General features: G+C 39.2%; 1 protein-coding gene across 1 annotated transcript in view; it reads left to right on the top strand.

Moving 5' to 3' along the window:
- Positions 1 to 202: 202 nt before the first annotated feature.
- The window catches only part of CDADC1 (cytidine and dCMP deaminase domain containing 1), a 43,278-nt gene continuing 21,713 nt past the window's right edge, over positions 203 to 21,767 (top strand). Inside the window, exons 1-4 of the mRNA XM_008706866.2 lie at positions 203 to 406; positions 1,135 to 1,232; positions 7,748 to 7,822; positions 18,943 to 19,120. Of these exons, the coding sequence (XP_008705088.1) occupies positions 325 to 406; positions 1,135 to 1,232; positions 7,748 to 7,822; positions 18,943 to 19,120 (433 nt within the window). The 5' untranslated portion in view covers positions 203 to 324. The remainder of the gene's footprint in view (positions 407 to 1,134; positions 1,233 to 7,747; positions 7,823 to 18,942; positions 19,121 to 21,767) is intronic.

Raw genomic sequence — 21,767 nt, 5'->3', positions numbered from 1 at the left:
ACCACTCGATCAGAGTGTGCACAACCCGGGACTTCCAAGCCAAAACATCGACAGCTAAAGTCAGGCCTCAAACGATCCACTGCACAAAGGTCCTTACCCATGCAGCCGGCCCTGGAGGGCTAGCCCTCCGCCACCGCGTCCACGCCTCCCTAATACGACACACGAGGCGCCCGGAAGTGGCCGTCGGGCTCCTACGTCACTGGCTGCGCCGAGTTGGCGGTTGCCGTAGAGTTGCTGGGAGGAGGCGGGAGGTGGAGCCGCTGGGGCCAAGATCATGCCAGACAGCGAGAGGTATTCTGGGCAGCAGAGGCCGCTAGGCTTGGGATGAAAGAAGCAGGGCAGATGCAAAATCTGGAGAGCGCGGGGGCCGGGCGGTCAGTCAGCACCCAGACTGGCAGCATGACCGGTGAGTGCCTCGGACCCTGCTGCTGCCACCCCAGCCTTTCGCTCTGCCCTGAGCCTCTGCCTCCTTGTAACTCCGCTTTCCCTGCCTGCCCCTCCTCGCCCGTGCTTCTGCCCCGGGGTGTCTCATTCCCGCCCTCGGCGCGTTCTCGCCTCGGTCACCAGGAACCCTGGCCTGGCAGTACCTGCTTTTGAAGTCGCGCTCATTCCCTCTTACTTCCACCCCCGCCCCCGCCCTTCACTGTTCCTCCCAGGACCTAGAGCTAGGATCTCGGGTCTTGAGTCAGTGTTTCTGACTTGATTTCCAAATTAACCACACACGACGCTTTCCTGTATTTCAACTGCCTTCCCCGCGAAGGTCACCGCACTGCCCTTCTTGCAACACCACGATTTAAAGAAAAGCTTGCCCCACGATGACATTAGACGCAAGGACTTTTCATAACTTCCTTTGGATTTTTCCCATAGTTACATGTATCAGTTGTACCATTTTCTTTCCCTTGCCCTGTGAGGGCTGGAGAAAGGGCCCAACTTTGAAAAGTGCCGGAGGAGGTCACCGAAAGTGAGGTTGTAGCCAGGCTCCTGCCCTTTGATTCTCTTGTCCTCTCATCCTTTTTCTCTGCCTCCTACTAAAGCAGCCGAGTTAAGGCTGCAGCATCCAAATGGCATTGAGGATGAGTTCCTGTTTTCATCATTAGTAAAAATTTTGAAGTGTCTGCCCTCTCTTTTGTACAGGTCAAATACCAAGGCTTTCTAAAGTCAACCTTTTCACCCTGCTCAGTCTCTGGATGGAGCTCTTCCCAGCAGTAAAAGCCCAAAGACAAAAATCTCAGGTATATTTTGTTTCCTTAGTTTTTCCCACTTAGCAATGGTTTAAATTAGATTTTTCCAGTTTCTGTCACACTTAAAGAGCAAACTAAAAACCTTAAAATTTGCAAAATACTTCTGTGGCTTGGTGTGATATTTGTAACTCATAGCTGTAATAGCTCATCTTTCTAATCTAAAAATAGAATTGTTACCCTCTTAGACTGTGCCATGTTTATCAGGTATTAATGGTATTTATATGTTGGTTTGGACAATTAGATGCATAGTTTATGCCCCAGTTGTATACTATTGATGTTTCCTGTGGGTAGTTTCCCCCTTCTTCTACTGAACTGTAAATTACATGAAGATGGAGATCATGTCTTATTTTACCTTATTTTTATTACTATGTCTTATTTTACCATGTCTTATTTATACTCCTTTAGCATCTGCTTTTGTAATAGGTAATCTGTGAATGCTAATTGGTTTCTTGTTCCATGTAAATAGTCTCTTTTTTGAATCTGAAAGAGGTGATCAAAACAGATTAGGAATATATAGAAATAATAATCATAAAAGTCTACATCTTCACTTTCTCCAACCCTTGGGCAGCAGGGTGCTACCTTCTCATCTTTTTCCTCCATGGCATGGTGCTAGGTTCTCACCATTTGGTTTGGTTTGGTAGATTAGGAAATTTAGAATGTTTTAGGGGGCCAGGGCTAGATATGGAAAATAGTATTAGGTTGTTTAAGCATTTAAGACATTTTTTTAAAAAAGGAAAGGGGGAAAAATTACCCATGGTTTCTCACCATTCTAACAACATCACTTTTAACATTTTTAACATTTCGGTACTTTCCTTCAGTCTTTTTTTTAAGTGCAGGATTTTTGCTTGTTTTTCTCTTAGAAAATCATGCTTGTATTCTGCATATGCTTATGGAAGTTTCCAACTTGCCAGTAATTGTGCTGAAAGATTGCTTCACATTTTCCACAAAATGACTTTTTGTAAATCCTTAAATACAATAGTACTCTTATGAGGTCATTCATAACCATTCTCTTTTTCTTTTTGATGTCTTCGTTATGGTGGATAAGGTTGTGTGCTTGGCAATGGAGATACATAAAGAAAGATTTGGTTCTTATTTTCTAATGGAGACAAAAATTAGGCATTTAAACAAGATGCAGTTAGATGGCAGAGTCCAGTACCCAGTATAAGCAGAGATGCTACCAAGACTGAAGACTGCAGGCCAGGCTCTGCATGGGGAAGTGAGGGAAGGATGCACAGGGAAAGCTACATTTGCACTGAGACATGAAGAATGAGTAGATATTTACCAAGCCAAGGGACCCTATATGGAAAAGCGTGGAGGAGTGAGAGAACTTGTGATCCTCATGGGGGAGGGTGAAGTTGGGTGAAGAGAAGAGACTGAAGATGAGCTTGGAAAGGTATATAAGAATCAGAAAATAAAACATATTGTATGCCTTGTAAGGGAGTTCAGATTTTTATAAGGACTACACTGACGAATTTTAACAGGGAATTAAAGATTTAACTTTTTAATGATTAGGACTTTATCTTTTTAAAGCACTTATAGGTTCACAGCAAAATTTCCGGGAAAGTACACGGATTTCCTGTATACTCCCTGCTCCCCCCTACATGAATAGCCTCCACCATTAACCACATGCTCTCCAGTGGTACATTTGCTACGGTTGAGGAGCCTACGTTGACGCATCAGGATCACCTTGGTGCTGTGCATCCTGTATACATCAAATGTAAATGACATGTAGCCATCATTATGGTGTCATACAAAATAGCTTCATTGCCCCAGAAATTCACCTCTTTATCTTTCCCCCACCATCCCCAACCATGGCAACCATTGATTTTTTTTTTAACTGTCTCCATAATTTTGTGTTTTCCCAGAACATCATATAGTTGGAATCATACAGTAGGATGTAGCCTTTTAGTTGGTTTCTCTCACTTAGCAATATGGATTTAAGGTTCTTCTGTGTCCTTTCATGGCTCGATCACTCACTTCTTTTTATTGCTGAGTAAGGTCCATTGCCTAGATATACCATACGTAATTTATCCATTCACCTGCTGAAGGATATCTTGGTTGCTTCCAAGTTTTTGCAGTTATGAATGAAGCTGCTATAAATATCTGTATGCAGATTTTTGTGTAGATGTGAGTTTTCAGCTCCTTTGGGTAAATACCAAGGAGCGTGATTGCTGGATTATATGATAAAGAGTTTTGTCAGAAACTAATAGACGGTCTTCCAGAGTGGCTGTAGCATGTTGCATTCCCGCCAGCAATGACTGAGAGTTCCTGTTGCTTCACATCCTCTCCAGTATTTGGTTATGTCGGTGTTCTGGGGCATTCTCATAGGCATGTAGTAGTATCTTGTTTTAATTTGCATTTCCCTCATGACATGTGATGTGCAGCATTTTTTCATATGCTTATTTGTCATCTGTGTATCTTCTTTGGTGAGGTGTCTGTTAGGGTCTTTGGCCCATATTTTAGTCAGGTTATTATTTTTAAGTTTTGAGAATTCTTTGTATATTTTGGATAACAGTCTTATATCAGATGTGTCTTTTGCAAATATTTTCTCCCAGTCTGTTGCTTGTCTTCTCATTCTCTTAACATTGTCTTACACAGAGGAGAAGTTTTCAATTTTAATAAAGTCCAGTTTATCACTGATTTCTTTCATGGATCGTTCCTTTGTAATATCAACATCGCCATCGCCATCCCCAATGTTATCTAGGTTTTATCCTATGTTATTTTTTGTGGAGTTTTTTAGTTTCATGTTTTACATTTGGGTCTGTGATCCATTTTGAGTGGATTTTTGTGAAGGGTGCAAAGTCTGTGTGTATATAGGGAATTCTCTTTTCCTGATAAAATGCTAAATCTTGGAGTAGTTTTCTCCTCCAATTACTATGTGAAATGTTTAAAAAATAGCAAAGCATTTTGCATTTTTACTCCCTATTAATCACTCCCTTACCCCCCACCCTGGCTCCATATATTATTAATGACTTTGAGAAGGTCTTCATTTCCTTCATGATTTTGAAGTCTTTTATTCTTTCGGCCTCTTAGTAGCTTAATATTATTTTATCAAAGTGGAAGATTTTCAAACTGTTTGGGTTTTTTGGTTTTGGTTTTTTTGCAGATAAAATTGTCTTGAAGAGACAGATTAGAACAAATGCTTAGAGATTTAAGATTTTTTATTTTTATTTTTTAAAGATTTTATGTATTTGAGAGAGAGAATGTGCATGTATGTGAGCAGTTGGGGGGGTGGGCAGAGGTAGAGGAATAGAGGGTCTCAAGCAAGCTCCCCCCTGAGCACGAAGCCTGTCACGTGGCTCTACTCGGGGTGGATGTGAGGCTCGATCTCACCTGTGATCATGACCCTGAGATCATGACCTGAGCCGAAATCAAGAGTCAGTTGCTTAACTGCCTGAGCCACCCAAGGACCCCGAGATTTAAGACTTTTTAAAAGCACATTTAAAAAGCTGGGCTTCTTAGAGATTTGAGGACTAATTTTGAAGACACCTTTTTTTAAATATGAAGATTAGATCTTATTTTAATTCATATATATATATATACACACACATGTATTTATACACACACACACACAAACATATTATATATAAAGAATAAAGCCTCTGCTGAAATTAAGTTCTTTTCAACAGGAATATGTATGAAATAAATTCAGTATTAATTGTACATTATGTTCATAGGGTTGAGTAAGATCTTTTTCCTATTAAGAGAAGAAAATGTTCTTTAAGCTAAAATAAGAAGTTTGTTTCACTTAAATTCTTTATTCTGCTTCTGCTATACAAATAAGTCACAGAAACTCTAAGATGCAATTTGACATGTAATTATATTGGAAGTACTGCCTTTGACATTTTACCAACCTTTTGTCTTCTTTAAATATTTTTGTTACCAAAGTAATGTATGTTTATTATTTATAAAATGGACTGAAGAAAAAAAATTTTTCATAGTTTCACTATCTAGCAACTACTGACATTGTTGTGCTGTTTTTCAATCTTTTCTCTCTCTCTCACTCTTTTTTTAAGTTATTTGAGATCATTTACTCTGGATCCAACCTTTTTCACTTAAAATAGGAAAATGCTTATGCTGTAATACTGTTAGCCACATTGGAGCAGCAACTTAGTCTAATGGTTTAAGAGTAGCCAGTGGTTTTGTAGTTAGCCTGCCTGGGTTCAAATCTGGACTCCACCTCTTACTAGTTACGTAATCTTGAGTAAGTTACTTTCCCTCTCTCAACTTCCTCATTCCATAAAATGGAATGTTACTGGTACATACTGGTACATACGACAGGGGGCTTTTATGAAAAGTGGACGAGTTAGTATTTGTAAAGCTCTTAGATAGTGCCTGGCACAAACTGTACTATATGTGTTTGTTATTATCCTTTTAATGTTGGCGTAACAGTCCATTGTGTGGATGTACCGTGTGTATTCCCTTAGTACTGGACATTTAGATTGTCATTCATTTTTACCAGCCTCAGTGTATTTTAACTTATATCCACTTCTAAATATGACTGATACCTGAGATTTTCTATGTTGTCAAATATTTACACTGAATGGATGCTCTTTGAGGATTGTTCAGCAAAGTTTACATTAAGTATAAAATCCAATGATTTTTAAGACTCCAGCCCAAAACTAGATAAATGAGTGGGAGAGAAACTAATTGTTTTTGAGACTTCTTGGTAAAAGCACAGTTAACTAAAAGTTGTAGAATAAAGGTTAGCACCACTGAAAATGGCCATCATTTTAAAATAATAATCTCTCCTATTGGTTCATAGTTTTTCATTTTAGTTAAGTTAAACATATCTAAATTGCCTGAATGTTACTGTAGTATAAGAATTAGAATAAGTGTATTGTTGCCTTGTTTTTTACACATCATTTCTGTCCCTCTCTCCCATTTCTTCCCATTGTTTACTTGCTGTACTTTTCCAGAACAGTAACAGGGTAGCATTAATGGTTAAGACAATGGACTTGGACTCAGGTCCTGGCTTTCCCATTGACTAGCTATGGAGTTATTTAATCTCTTTCAGCCACAATTTCTTCATTTCTAAAATGGAAACAATAGGGACTACTTTGTAAAGTTATGAGGATTAAAGGAGATAGTTTAGAGCCTCGTGCTTGGGAAACACTGTTAGGTACTTTATTATTATCACTCATATAATCATCACCACTACTGCCATCTCACTCCCACCATTCCGCTACCAAGATCACTTCTTCCACTTCTGTTGTGCAGGAATAGAAATGTGATTTCCAGGACATGGCTTTCCTTGTCAACTTTTTAGAGGTTATTCCTTTTCTAGCATCTAGCATTTGTTTCATAAGACTGAATTCAACATTCACCAAGTTTACCATTCCCACTTTCAAACTTCCTCCAATTTATTACATATCCCTCCTACCAGGGCTCGCAGAATCCTGCTATATCGTTCTGTCTTAATTATCGACTCACTTCATAGTCACTCTCCTGTGTCGTAAGCTCTATAAGGGCTGCATCCTGAGTAACTAGGTCTGTGGCTGGCGCATAGCAAGGATTCAGTAAATATTTGTTGAATTAATAAATGAAGGAGTTTAGCCCCTGGCTCAAAACTTTCCAAGTTTTACTTTTAGAAGAGACTTGTGGACATCCATATGTTAGTGTCCTATTGCTTCTGTAACAAATTACCACGAAGTTGGTGGCTTAAAACACATATTATATGTAGTTATTATCCTACAGTTCTGGAGGTCAGAACCCGAAATGGGTCTCACTAGACTAAAATCAAAGTGTCAGCAGGGCTGTTTTCCTTCTGGAGGCTCAGGGGAGATTCCATTTCCTTGCCTTTTCCAGTTTCTCAAGGCTGCCCACTTGCCTTGAACCCTGAACCTCTTCTTCCATCCTTAAAGCCAGCAGTGGCAGACTGAGCCTCATGTTGCGTCACACTGGCACTGACTTGCCTCTCTTTCACTTAAAAGGACCATTGTGATTACATTGGGTCCACCCAGAAAATCCTCCATCTCAAGGTCTGATGATTAGCAGCCTTAATTCCATCTTCAATCTGGCCATAGTAACAAGTGCCATAGCCACAGTCTCCAGGGAGTGGGACAGGCAAGTCCCTGGGGGACCACTATTCTGCCTATCACAGTCCATATCTAATGCCTTTGCTGCCTAGTTCCTTATTTTCCCACTTCCAGTTAATTTACCCCTACTCCCCTTTAGCCCTTTTTAGCTATGGCCACACTCTGGACTATTCCTTAAAACTGCCCAACTCCAAAATCTTAAACTACAGAATTCTATTTTCTGACCACAACTTTCAGTCCTTCTGTATTTTGGAAAAGTATGTAGGAGCCTGATTGTAAAGGCCTTATTTACTAAGTTAAGTAGTCTGAACTTAAACCTGAACAAATCGTGAAGTTATTGCAGACTTTCATCAGGAAAAAAAAAATGAATGATCCAAAACCAAGAAAACCAGCCTTCAAATAGGAAATATTGAACTAATTCTGTTTTGTGCACTAATCCTTTTTTCCCCTTAATCTGCTTTTAATTAGGAAAAGGAAGAGGGAAAGCATGGACCCTTAGAAGATAACGAAGAGATGGCCAGGATATCTACTGACAAAAAACAGGTGAATTTTTATGATTTTTTAAAAAGATGTGTTTGTAATAACAAAGCAAAAACAATGATATAAAGTAGAATAAAAGTCCTTCTTATACTCAGGTTTCCCATTTCCACTTCTAAGGCAGGTTCTTATATACCCTTCATGTCCTTCTAAAGTTCTCTATGCATTTACAAGACTATACATGTCTCTCGTTTAAAAAAAAACAAACAAACCCAGATTATTTTATAATATGTTCCTACATCTTTTTTCTTTTAATTTTCAAATTTAACTCTTGATACATTTCCATATTAGTTTGCATACATGTGTTGACAAACACTCTTAGGCTGTTCTTTTACACGGTCCTCTCGTACTCCAGCACATCTTGCTGGTTTAAAGAATGCAAGGCCCCAACTGCTCTTTATCTAGGCCGTTTCTCAGAGTTGTGTTTGCAGCAAGCAACCTTGAGGGTTGAACTAATGTCTCCCTCTGGGACAGAGAGGAGGTTTGCTTTCTGTCTGTGATAAAACAGCAATCCCCAGGTTCGGTGTTCCTTTCCTATAACACAACCCACTTCCTGTCCAGGAATCCATCTGGGCCATCTGCATGACCCCTGTGGGACTTGTGGGCAAAGGAAACATCACAAATATGGTGCTATATTGCTTGCTGTGCTGTGAACGATCAAGTTTTCTCTGACCCCGGAGTTTCATGTGTTCTGCCAGGATCCATGAAGCAGTAGCAGGCTGATTTACTAGCTTGTAAGAAGGGTAAAATTAAACCCAGACCTGATAAGATGAACTTTGTTCTTTTTAATATTGCATACTATTTCCTTGTTATTTTAATCTTTTGAATTTTCCAGAGAGATTCTGATTTATTGGGTATCCAGTGGAGACAAAACATGTATATTTTGAAAAAAGTTACCTTCATGATTCTGATGTGCATTTCTGGAGATCTCCTGATAAGTTCTGAGAGTGAGTCTCTAAAATGCCCAACAAGAATATAGAAATAATTTGTCTCTGAATATTTAGATGTTTTTAATTCTAAGAAAGGCAAAGGCAAAAAAATAGCGACTCACCACTTAATATACTAGTTTGTTTACCAAAACGCAGACTGTCCTCTTTTGCTTACATTTTAATGTAAAACCCTGTGACTAAGATAATACAGAGGCCTCGCCAAGATGTTAGCGAAGTGAAGCAGGATCCAGAACAGTGATTCACTAAGATTTAGTCTCCTGGGGGTTGCAGTGAGTGGAAGTGCAAAATGGAATGCAACTTAGGCTTTTATTTGCTTGTTTTGCTTTAAGTTTGGGATGGAAAAATCTTTGTCTCAAACTTGACATTTTGGCCTGAGCTAAAAACAAAATGAAAGATAAAAGGTATTTTCTGAGGTGAAGAGGACTCTAGACAAAAAAGTGTTAAATAAACTTAGCCTAAAAGGTTGTTTGTTTTTTGTTGTTGTTGTTGTTTGTTTGTTTGTCTCTGCGCCTATGCTAAGGGGTGGGGGAGGGATAAAGATGGTTCTGATCATAAATTGATGAGTATGCTCCTGCTTATTAGGAATAGCTTTGGGTTTTTTTAGGAATAGTTTTTTGGGTTTTTTTTAAGGTTTTATTTATTTATTTGACAGAGAGGGAGCTGCAGAGGCAGAGGGAGAAGCAGACTCCCTCCTGAGTGGGGAGCCCAATGTGAGACTCGATCCCAGGATACCCCCATCCCAGATCATGACCTCAGCCAAAGGCAGATGCTTAACTGACCGAGCCACCCAGGCGCACTAGGAATAGTTTGTTGTGGAAAAAGTGGAAAGTCGTTTGTGGCCAAGGTTTCTGGCTTTATTTCTGTCTACTTAACTACTGAGAAACTATCTAAAGCTAAAATCATTTAATTGCAGCCATTTGCGTTTGTCACAATTGGTTCATTTTTATTTTATTTTATTATTTTATTTTATCTTATTTTATCTTATCTTACTTTATCTTATTTTATTTTATCTTCTTTTTTAAATATTTAATTTTTTTAAAGTAGTGTCTATACCCAATGTGGGGCTTGAACCCACAACCCCAAGATCAAGAGCTCCATGCTCTACCACATGAGCCAAATGAGCCAGCCAGATGCCTCACAATTGGTTCATTTTAATAAAATGAGCTCTAGCATGCTGAGATTTCTTGATAAGACCTTATCAGTTCTTTTCCAAAGTTATAATTGAAAAAGAAAAACTTACCGGAACTATTCAGAAGTAGATACTAACGTATACTTTGTATTTGGGGAACATAAAACTCTTAAGAAATTTTGGGATTGGAAGGGGAAAGGGCTCATAAACTCATGGTAAATTTAAAGCTTGTTTTAAAAGCCAATATAGATCTTTCATGTTTTAGATATATTTTTGGAAGTATATTTTGTAAAGGAAAGATTTCTGTATTCCTTTTAAATGTCCTTATAGTTTAGGAAATGGTTGGTTAACTCAGAAAAGGAATTCTATAAAACTTTCTCATTCTTCCTTTTTAGGCATTTTACAAAATATCATTCTCCATAGTTGCAAACATTTATACTCATAACTGAAACTGAAATTTGTCTGTTTTAGTTAATAAAGCTCTGGTCTGATCTATAAAGTAATTTCAAGATGTGTCCTGTTGGGGATAACTGTAGAGTAAATCCCTTTGAAAGGGAGTAGGGAATAACAGGTACCCTATTCTCAGCCCAAGTTCCGCACATACTGTAACAGTCAGTCCCAAACCCAAAGATCGGGTTTACATTCCTTAACTCAGAGTCCTTTCCTGTGAAAACAGCATAGACTATTTTGTGCCTTACATAGAAATGATTTTTAACTTGGTCTGTTTTATCTGATATTAATATTGTCACACCAACTTTTTCGATTAGTATCTGTGTAAGTTAGGACACTTTAGGTTTAAAGTAACACCTCTTTAGAATCCCAGCCTGTCCCGAGTCTCCAGGGCTTAGACGCAGAGTCCGCCCAGTCCCCGACCTGTGGGTGGGACCCTGCTGAGGGAGCTCAGGCTCACCGCTCTGGCTTTGAGTTCTCTTCGTTTTTAACACCTGAGTGGGTGTCTTTCTTTTGAGCTTGACTATGCATTTAAAACTTTTTTTTTTTGGTAAATAATCTGTGTATTTGTAGGAGGTGGGACCTAACCACGTTAGTCTAGATTGCCATAGTACGAAAAATTGGGAGAGCCAGTTTTTAGAAGGAAGTTGAGAATTATCTTTATTGAGTCAGTATTTCAAATTTTTTTAATGTTTTTTTATTATATTCTGTTAGTCACCATACAGTACATCCCTGGTTTTTGATGTAAAGTTCGATGATTCATTAGTTGCGTATAACACCCAGGGCACCATGCAATACGTGCCCTCCTTACTACCCATCACCAGCCTATCCCATTCCCCCACCCCCCTCCCCTCTGAAGCCCTCAGTTTGTTTCTGAGTCCATAGTCTCTCATGCTTCATTCCCCCTTCTGATTACCCCCCTTTCTTTATCCCTTTCTTCCCCTACCGATCTTCCTAGTTCTTATGTTCCATAGATGAGAGAAACCGTATGATAATTGTCTTTCTCTGCTTGACTTATTTCACTTAGCATTATCTCCTCCAGTGCCGTCCATGTTGCAGCAAATGTTGAGAACTCGTTCTTTCTGATAGCTGAGTAATATTCCATTGTATGTATGGACCAGAACTTCTTAATCCAGTCATCTGTTGAAGGGCATCTCGGTTCCTTCCATGATTTAGCTATTGTGGACAATGCTGCTATGAATGTTTCAAATATTTTAAAATTTAAGATGACCTCTGCTTTAGTTCTGCCTTTTACCATCTGTGGGTCTTTCAGAAAGTCACATAATCTCTTTGGCCTTCACTTATTCATGTATAAAACCACAGGGTTTTCTACATTTTTCTTATTACCACATAGAAGCTTGATACCAAATAGTTAGAGACTGGATGCTTTAAGAAACAAATCAAATCAACTTGGTTCTCCCCCTTTCCTAGGTTAAAGTGTATTTATATTTCAGTTGGACAAATTAATGAATAATTAAACACGTCATTGTTCAGTTAAGAATACCTAGATTTAGAAAATTTCTGGTATAAAGCCAACATTAAACTTTCAGAAAAGTTTTTGGACCTAATGAGAAATGTTCAAACTGTGTTCAGATAAAGAACTAAATAAAACTTTCATTTTATTAATAAATCAAGTATAATCTATGATATAATCATTAGATAATGTTAAAAAAACAAAGTTCAACTGAGTAAATTTAAAGATCTGATTGCTTTATTCAGCGATTCATGCAACAAGCAGCATCCCATCTAGTGAATAGAGAAGAGCTCTGAATCACTGCAAAAAGGGGAGACTTCTACAGGCAGAAGGGGCGGGAAAAGGAAATTGCTAGCAAATAGTGGATTGTTTCAGGCAAAGTTACTTTCGTTTGGGGGACTGCAGGAGTCGATCAGGTGAATTTCCTCACTAGCTAAGTAGGAAATTCCAGTCTGACTGGGTAAGATGATATTCCTGGGAGAGGCCAAAACCTCAGTTAGGTTGGGCATTAAGTCTCAGTGTGATGATGTGGGCTTGGCATGAGTGGCTCCATCTGGGGCCTGTTGTCGGTTGCTTGGACCCCTCCACCTGAGAAATGTGATCAAAACTAAAGGCATTAGCACCATCCCTGGCAGTTGCTCTGAAATTCTTACAGCTTTTGCTGATCCTCTGTGGTGATATTCACAGGTCATGAGTTTTGGTTTTGTTTTTGGTGTTTTTTTGCTGAATCTTTGTGGTATTCACAGACGATGACTTCAGGTTCACATTTTTAAAGTTGGTCATTCTCTTCATTCCTTTTCTGATGTTCCAGTCTTAGGGGGATGATTTGGTGGTTAGTGACTGTGAACACACATTGCAAGCTGTATTTGAGAGAATACAGCGTGCCAGAGAGACCACTATGATTATTATTAACAGGGCAATCCCCAATATCTAGAGTGCGTTTGGAGCTGTGGTCCCCAACACCCAAACCAATCAAAATTAAGTAAGTTAAAGGAAGACCCTGCTGAAGGAGTCACTTTCTTAAGCCAAGTGGCTCGTTCAGTGGTTTTATAGCTGAGTTTCAACTTTCCCACAAGCAGTAAGTGGTGTTGGTCACAGCACAGACACCTCCTTGTTCAGCCAAAAAATAATCAAGGCCCATGCTGTTACTGAGAACAACTTTGGCCAGAGGGTCTAAGGATTTTGTTGGGCAGCTGTTTTTTTAAGCTGGTTTTTTTTTTTTTTTTTTAAAGATTCTGTAATACTTTAAAGAGTTAAGGAGAGTTTCCTGATCATAGCCTCATTCATACTCACTCCTAACCAGAGAATTACAGTTCTGCCCCAGGGAGCTAATTTTTAATCACGTATGCCTCCTGTAATTACTTTTTGAGTCTGAGGCTCAGAATTGGAAAGGTGACAGCCATGGAAGCCAGGAAAATTTAAGGGTCTGTAGACTGTACGAGCAGTTTTTATTCTGGTTACTCTTGCCTCATGTCCCTCTCTTTGTGCAGAGTTTGGATGCAAGTTTCCCTGGGTTTGGGGTTGTTAACAAGAGGCAGGGTTTGTTCCGGAGAAGCTGAGGCATTGGAAATCAGGGAGAAGTTTGTGATGGGCAGAACTACAGAATCACCAGCATCAAGGCAAGTCCAACAATTGTTTGGAAGTTGGATTAACCCCTTTGTAATGGCCTGAAATACTATTATCTTTCAAGGCCAGAGCAAGGCAAAATGTGGACAAAATCATAAAGACCTTCATGCTGTAAGAATTAGGAGAAAGGGGGCGCCTGGGTGGCGCAGTCGTTAAGCGTCTGCCTTCAGCTCAGGGCATGATCCCAGCGTTCTGGGATCGAGCCCCACATCAGGCTCCTCCGCTAGGAGCCTGCTTCTTCCTCTCCCACTCCCCCTGCTTGTGTTCCCTCTCTCGCTGGCTGTCTCTATCTCTGTCGAATAAATAAATAAAATCTTAAAAAAAAAAAAAGAATTAGGAGAAAGGATGGTCAGAGAGGGAAGGAGGAATGGAAAGAAATATTCTTGATCCCACATCTTGGGAGAGAAAGCAGTGTGCCTCAATGTTGGCTCCTCTTCCTAGTGACTTTGATTTTGAGGTCTCCAACTTTGTCAAAAATATCAAAAGGTTTTAAAACACTTGGTCAAATAGGATCATAGGTCACTGTGAAACAATACTTAGTTATCTACTTTAACCATAGTGACAATTAAAGACTTCAAAGGCAAATACATAAAGTTAAATTGTTGTAAAAAAATAACTCTTTTAATAGCGAAGAATCTGGTTTTTTAAGTAATCAAAGACCTGATGAAGACAACATGAAACACATAAGATTATTTTGAGAAGGCACAAAATCTTTGTTTTATGGGCAGATTACTTAAAAGGTAAAGAAAAACTTTTTACAATCTCTTATCAAGAACAGACCAATAGTCCGAGAAAACTTTATCCTTTTAACAAAGAGAAAACCAAATTTTAATTTTGTACCAGCTTACTTTTGCTATTAAAATACATTCATTTAAGTACTATATAGTGGCTAACTGAACATAATTTAAAAAAATACAGTCATTAAAAAAAAAAAGTTAATCTAATTTATTCTAATCTTAGCCAGCTTGATCACACACAATATTCCTTTCCAGGGACTCCTTTTCCACAAATCTTCTACAACCCTTTTAGTATCCCTTCAGATTTTGTCCTATGTCCTTCCTCTTTCCCATTCTGAAATAACCAGTCTCACTTTAGGACAAAATTACTTTCTTTTCCCTCAAAAAAAAAAATGCATTCCTAATGCCTTCTTTTACTGAAAACACACATCCTACTTTCCTTGCATATGGAGGGTTTTTTTATTATTATTTCTCGTAGCTTTAATTAAATAAATTAGAATGTTGAACCCTTAAGAGCCTTAATTTCTAATAAAAATAAGTAAACAATTGTGAATTATCTTTTACATTAGCATTCTGTGGCTTTGCAAAGTTATAAATACTTCTCATAATTTCTAGAAACATATGCCTGCTCGTAGTAAATTTTTCAGTGTGGCACAAAACATGTTTAATACAAACCCTAAAATGTTTAGCTCCTCTGTAAAAGGAAGCCAAAGAGTAGATAAACCCATGTTCAGTAATTAATGTTTCAGTCTTTCATGTTATTGGAAATAATCTAGACATTCAGTGACTAACCATCATTTGATTTAACTTAGCAAAACTTTAAGGTTTCAGGTTACCAAAAAGATTAGGGGAAATTATTTAAAAAGTTTGCTCAAGAACTTTTATCTCACATCTATTTAGTTCACTTATTTTGAACAATTATATTTAGATTGGTTATGAAATTTCATCATTCCAAGTTATTTCTCTACTTGACATTTTGTAACAGAGATAACATGAACTTTTTTGGCTAGTAAAGCCAGGTAGAATAAAATTGTACGACTGCGTTATATTCAGTGTTGCTAACTCTAAAGACATGTCTATTTTAATTAAACCGACAAACTTAAATTAGCCTTAATACTGAATATTTTTCTAGATCCTGTGAGCCTGAAACACATTTGTTAGTTAGTTTCTATTATATTTTGGAGAATTTTATGAGTAATCCATTTAAGTCCTTAATTTTCTTTAAGCCAATTAAATGGAACTTTGTTACAAATTAATTTTGACAATGCTAGTCAGAGGTAGAAAATACCACACGTCTACAACACATTTACATAGATGTACATAAACATAGAGAGAGCGATGCAAACAGAGACCTTAGAGCTTTCATTTGAAGATTTTAGCCATGAAAATAAATAAATAAATAAAAATTTAAAAACACATTTTAGCCATGAGACAAGTATGATAATGCAAAACTCACTGGCTTATAAAAGAACAGTTGGAATAAGTTAAATTTACCTGTTCAGATGGCTAAGGCTTTTTCTATACTATTTGTGAAGGAGACATTTAAGATTTGTATTTGTCCTTGACAAGCATTTTATGAAAGCTGTGAACTAAATTTTGGGCAAGGGAGCTTCTGTAGCAGTTTGTATTTATAAAAAGCCCCTGCCCTCCTCCCCACCGCACACTTCTTTTCTTCAGTCTTAGGAATTGGGGATGGTTGAGGTTAGAGTTCCCGGGGAAGACCTGGTAAAACGTGTATGTCTCAAAGGCACAGGGAAGAACGTTAAGTTCCCCCGAAACTACTTATAAGCCTTTTGAGATAAATGTGGGAGGTTTGGGGTTGGTAAAAAGAATTGGTTGACTTTGAATTGTCTCTAGAGCTGTATTTCTGGTTTTGCAAAGATCTGTAAGATAAGAACAGTTGCTTTTAATTTCTCAAGGAATTGGGTTGTAATTTAAATGACATCATAGGTTGATCTATCCATCCAACCACATTGTCTTCAATTTGCTCTTTTATATCAGGGAAAATATTTCCAAGTAAGACGGAAATCAAAAGATTTCTGTGTTCCGGGTTTAGAGCTGTTTGTCATTGTAATATTTTAGTGAATCCTTCCACAAAAGCGTGAAAAGGTTTCTTTCTTTTCCTCTCGGCTCATCGTTTTTATTTTAGCTTAGGGGAGAATGCAAAGAAAAACTCCAGTCAGGCTTTGAATATCGGCTTTTAATCTGGCCAACTTCTGACCACAGGACAAGCTACTTAAAAAACATCTTTTTAAGTAACGTGTCAATTTTCAGCTGAGACAAACAGTAAATATTCCTGGCAGTATTAAATAACTCCTTGGACTCAAAGGCATCCACAAAAAGGCTTCAAAAGAGTCTCTCTCTCTCTACCGGTTACTGTAGACAGAGATCCAGGAGAGCTGACTCTGGTAAGAGTTCTCACCCTTAGCCAGCCTTGGCCAGTTTTTCCTAGGATCCCATCTGCAGACTCCTGGTGAGGTATAAAGTAGGGTGTAGCTGTGGTATCTACCAAAATTTGGCAAGGTTTTCCATTCGTTTTAATTTTAGTTTCCCTTGGCTGTATAAGGGAATAAGGTAGCAATTTACCTGACACTCCCTTGGAGCCCTGTCAGCCCTCCTTCAAGGATAGATATGGGGGTGTCTGTAAGGCCACTAACTTGGTGGACTTTTGTTTATGGTCTTGTAGTCTCCTCAGAATGGAAAGAAGATTCAGCCAGAGGATTACTAGAATGAATACTCAATTAAAGGAGGATAGAGGATAACGATAGGAGTTACCTCAGTTTTATAGTCCTGTTTTATGTACCTCTTGTGTCTTTAATTTTTGATGAGTGATTTGAAACAAATCTTTCAATGAAGGTATTTTGGTATTTTGACGCTTTTTGGAGGCTTCTACATGCCAGTTAAAACAGATATATACCATTCTGTTTGTTTGATTCGGAAACCCTTCCTTTTTGAATGATCTTATCTAATTGGACCATTCCTCATGATGTCCATTGCATTCTAGGCTGTTATTTACCTGAGGGCTTATCGCAGTTTGGTAGGGCCCTAGCCAGAAAGGGAGCTTAACCCATATTTTCTGTCCAGCCGTAGCTAATGGTAAATGAGGTGCAACCCACATTTCTGTCCGGCCATATTTTGCGGCCTAATGATTGTTACCACCCTAATGATTGTTACCAAGCCAACTTCTTAGGATACAAAAGAGCTTGGTAAGATTTTGTCATTTTGTAGATACTTATAGCTTCCAGGATTATAATTTTTAGACTTAAGTAAGTGTGCCAGAAGGTGGTATGCTTTGCAATTGAAGGATCTCTCTCTCTCTCTTTTTTATGATTTTATTTATTTATTCTAGAGAGAAAGAGAGCAGGGGGAGGAGCAGAGGGAGAGGGACAAGCAGACTCCACACTCAGCAGGGACCCCAGTGCAGGGCTTGATCTCAGGACCCTGAGATCATGACCTGAGCTGAAACCAAGAGTCAGATGCTCAACTGACTGAGCCATCCAGGCGTCCCTTTATCTATCTATCTATCTATCTATCTATCTATCTATCTATCTATCTATCTAATTTATGCAAACAAGCTAAGTGGGTTTCTCAGAACCAAGCTAATAGCTAAGAGGGACGTGCTGCTGGGTTGGGGTTGGGAGTTGTGTGGTGTTTTACCCTGTACCTAGTTGCATCAAAATTTTCTTGAGGTTGGTGGGTGACCTAGTGTCAATCTAATCCATTCTGTGACTAACTTATCCTAACACAGGAGTCTTGGAGTCTTAGAGTTAGGTGGCGATCGCTCTAAGAGCTTTAAGTGCTCTACCCATGTCCACCAATTTTGCAGCTTTTGGTCTCCCAAGATTCCAATTAGCAATAGCCTTTAGACAGACATGTTTACCTTAACACACCAGCAGTAATCAAGAGATGTGACCTTAGCCTGGCCAAGGGAAGGCCCTGTGCACAGCACTACCAATTCTCAACATGGAATCTGGGACTGGGAAAGGACTGAACTAGCAGGCCTCAACAAACAGGGACTATAGCCTGGGATTCCACGCAATGGGGAGCTGTAGACTGAAACCACCAGGAGTTCCCCGTGTGGAATCTGAGGGCTAAATCAAGGGATGGGGATTCTAATCAAATGGGGGATTTTAGACTAGAAAACCAATCAGATTAGGAGCTCAGTGCAAAGACAGCAGAGCTCAGAACCAAGAAGAACTTACCCATGGCCCTTACCCATGGCCCTTAGATATGGCAAAAAGGACAGAGAGCTCAAAGGGCTCACGGGTACCATGCTTGTGTTTCTTGTTGTCCCTGGAGCTATCAGGAGTTTTCCTTTGGATCCAAATGCTGCTACCAAATCTATTAAAAACCAAAATTCAACTGAGTAGACTTAAAGATGTAATTGCTTTATTCAGTGATTGATGAATCATACAGCATCTAGTAAATAGGGAGGGGCTCTGAAGGGCTGCAAAAAGGGAGGCTTCTACAGGCAGAAGGGACAGGAAAAGGAAGTATCTAGCAAATAGTGGATTGTTTCAGGCAAGGTCACCTTCCTTTGGGGGACTGCAGGAGTTTATTAGGAAGATTTCCTCACTAGCTGACCAGGAAATTTCAGTCTGACTGGTTAAGGTTATATTCCTGGGAGAGGCCAAAACTGCAGTTAGGTATTAAGTCTCAGACTGATGAGGTGGACTTAGCACAAGTGACTCCATTTGGGGCCTGTTTCTTTTTTAATAGATGTTATAACTAATACATTATTATTTTGTATTTTAATGTAGGTGAAGAGAACTGGTCTTGTGGTGGTGAAAAACACGAAAATTGTTGGTCTCCACTGTTCTAGTGAAGATTTACATGCTGGGAAAATCGCTCTTATAAAACATGGGTCAAGGCTGAAAAACTGTGATCTTTATTTTTCCAGAAAACCCTGTTCTGCTTGTTTGAAAATGATTGTAAATGGTAAGTGTACATAAGGCTTGGTTGGTGATTAATAGTATTTAAGAATAACCAAGATAAATTGCCTAAACACCACTGAAATCATGCAGAAATATAAATACATATCAGAATATAGTTTGATACACTGCTAGTGTCAAAAAACATGGATTCTGGTCTCAGCCCTTCACTAACTATGTAGCTGACCCTTCGTGTATTAGTAGGCTAATGCCATCTACTATAACAAACACTAAAATTTCAGTGGCCTAATATACTAGACCTTTATCACCCACGTAATAGTCCAACCTAGGTGTTGCTGAACAGCAGACGGTTTTTCTCCATGTGGCTGTTTCATGGGTGTGGGCATCTTCTGTCCTATTGCCGCTGTCATCTTCTCAAGCCTGAGTGTTCTGCACCCAGAGGCAGACTGAGACAGAGAAGGCACACTGCTCCTAACAACGCTGGCCTGGAAGTCCCATGCTTCATTTCTGTTCCCATCCGCTGTGGGCTCTGTAGCTCCTGGCTGGGTGGCTGTCTCTCAGTGACTGCTCTTTACTTCGGAAGAGGAAGCACAACGAGCCATCTCTGCTACACCAGGCCATTCACTAAAGCTCTTTATGCTTGTGATTCTATTTTGTACCCAGGTAAGTATGCAGGCCATTGTCCCATTTTAAAAATACTACATCTTTTACATAGGCCCTGTGATATTGTGACTTAGAATATGAGTTAGATATTTGGTCTTCATCCCATTCCGGGCACAAAGCAACTAAAACCCTTGCAATTTCCTGAGTGATGACAGTGATAGAGGTGTCTTTCGTTATCCTTAACAAGCCCCCTTCAGCCACACCTGAGTTTGTTAGTGAAGTGACTTTTGGGAAACCCCATAGATGGGGGCCTGGTTGCCAGCAGAACCAGCCAGGGTTGGAGCTTTCAATCTCACTCCTCAGGCCTCTGGGAAAGGAGAGAGGGACTGGGGTTTGAGTTCAGTTACCAGTGGCCAATAATTTAATTGATCATGCCTATGTAATGAGGCCTCCTTTAAAACCCAAAAAGACGGGGTTTGGAGAGCTTCTGCGGAAAAAAGCCTTAATATAGTTGTTGTTGTTGTTGTTGTTGAAGATTTTATTTATTTATTTGACAGAGAGAGAGAGAGAGAACAAGCAGAGGGAGCGGCAGGCAAAAGGAGAGGGAGAAGCAAGCTCCACGCTGAGCAAGGAGCCCATAAGGCTCAGTCCCAGAACCCTGGGACCATGACCTGAGTCGAAGGCAGACGCTTTACCGACTGAGCTACCCAGGTGTCCCAAAAAAGGCTTATACAGTTTTAATCCGTTCCCTCAATTTGCTACTTGGGTTATTTGGATTACAACTTAATGTAACACATCAGCTAGTACCAAATGAGTGATAAAGGCTGTTAAGTGATACATGAATTCAGAGGCGAAATAGTGATCCATGCAGGCTGGCATGTAGTGAAAGGCTGGGACTTAAGCTGGATCTTGACGGGTCAGATGGAGAGAAGGAAGAACACGTTCCTGGTCCCAGGGACAGCACATGTGGGGTCATCAGTTTGTGAGAAGCAAGTTTCTGGAGGTCAGTGTTCGAAATGGAGAATTACTCTTGGAAAGAATAGTAGCAAATGGATGATAATGATAGGTTGGGACTCAAGTAGAGAACTTAAACCGTATGGCCTTTGAGCTTTATCTTATAGAACAGAGTTCCTAAACTCATTTGGAGGAGGGGTGATTTTTATTTATGTGAAGGTCTTAAGAGTAGTGATCCTCCATAGTAAAGACAGTGCCCTTGAACTACAAGTGAAGCACTTTCAGGAGAAATGGTCATGTGGCTAGAGTCTCCTGCCTGCAACAGGAATTCCAAGCAGGTAGAGCCTGGGTACTGCTGGATTCTATAGGCTTTTCCCCTGCCGTTATGAGTAGGGAAGATAGGTATGAGAGTAGTGGGGACATTTTTTTTTTTTTTTTTTTACCAATTGTGCAGATTGGATATTCTTTTTATCACTTGTGTTAATTGACCTATAAATCCTATTATAGATAATATGGAGCCACTGAAGCTTTTTGAGCAGGTTGTAACATGATAAAATTTATTACTGTTACTTTTTAATTTTTTATTATTGAATTGGAACATGGAAAGATAAGAGGTTAAGAGCTTGATGAGCAAACTCTTACATTAGGCAGGGTGTAAAGTAGGGTTGAGACGGTGGCATTGATAATAGAAAAATAATGTGAAAGGGCCAAAACACTGTCGGTTGAGCTCTTCTAGAGAAAGGGAGAAAAATGAATAAAACATAGTTGTGTTTTGTGCTGAGCTGACTATGCTGAAAGCACTCTTACTAGCCTCAGACCTATTAGAGAATCAGAATTAGAATTAGAAAAATAGGGGAGTGCAAGTAACTCCCCACTGCTTGATGTCTTTGAGTTAAGACATTTGAACTTCGCAAAGCAAATAATGAAGTGTGGAAAATCAGGAACGACCTACAATAGAAATGCTTTTATGTTATTGTTAGACCCATATATAAATAAAATTGCTGTTATATTAGGCTTATAAATTTGATCTTGGGAAGGGTCATGGTTTAACCCCATGCTAAATTAGTATTAGGTCAGTTACAAGGGAAATATTTCTAAAGCACAGTGGTTCTCAAAGTGTGGTCTGTGGATTCCTG

This window comes from Ursus maritimus, unplaced genomic scaffold (genome assembly GCF_017311325.1).
Source record: "Ursus maritimus isolate PB19 unplaced genomic scaffold, ASM1731132v1 scaffold_10, whole genome shotgun sequence".
NCBI classification, from domain to species: Eukaryota; Metazoa; Chordata; class Mammalia; order Carnivora; family Ursidae; genus Ursus; species Ursus maritimus.
The sequence above is the reverse complement of the archived record's forward strand: the minus strand, read 5'-3'. Positions and strand labels throughout refer to the sequence as shown.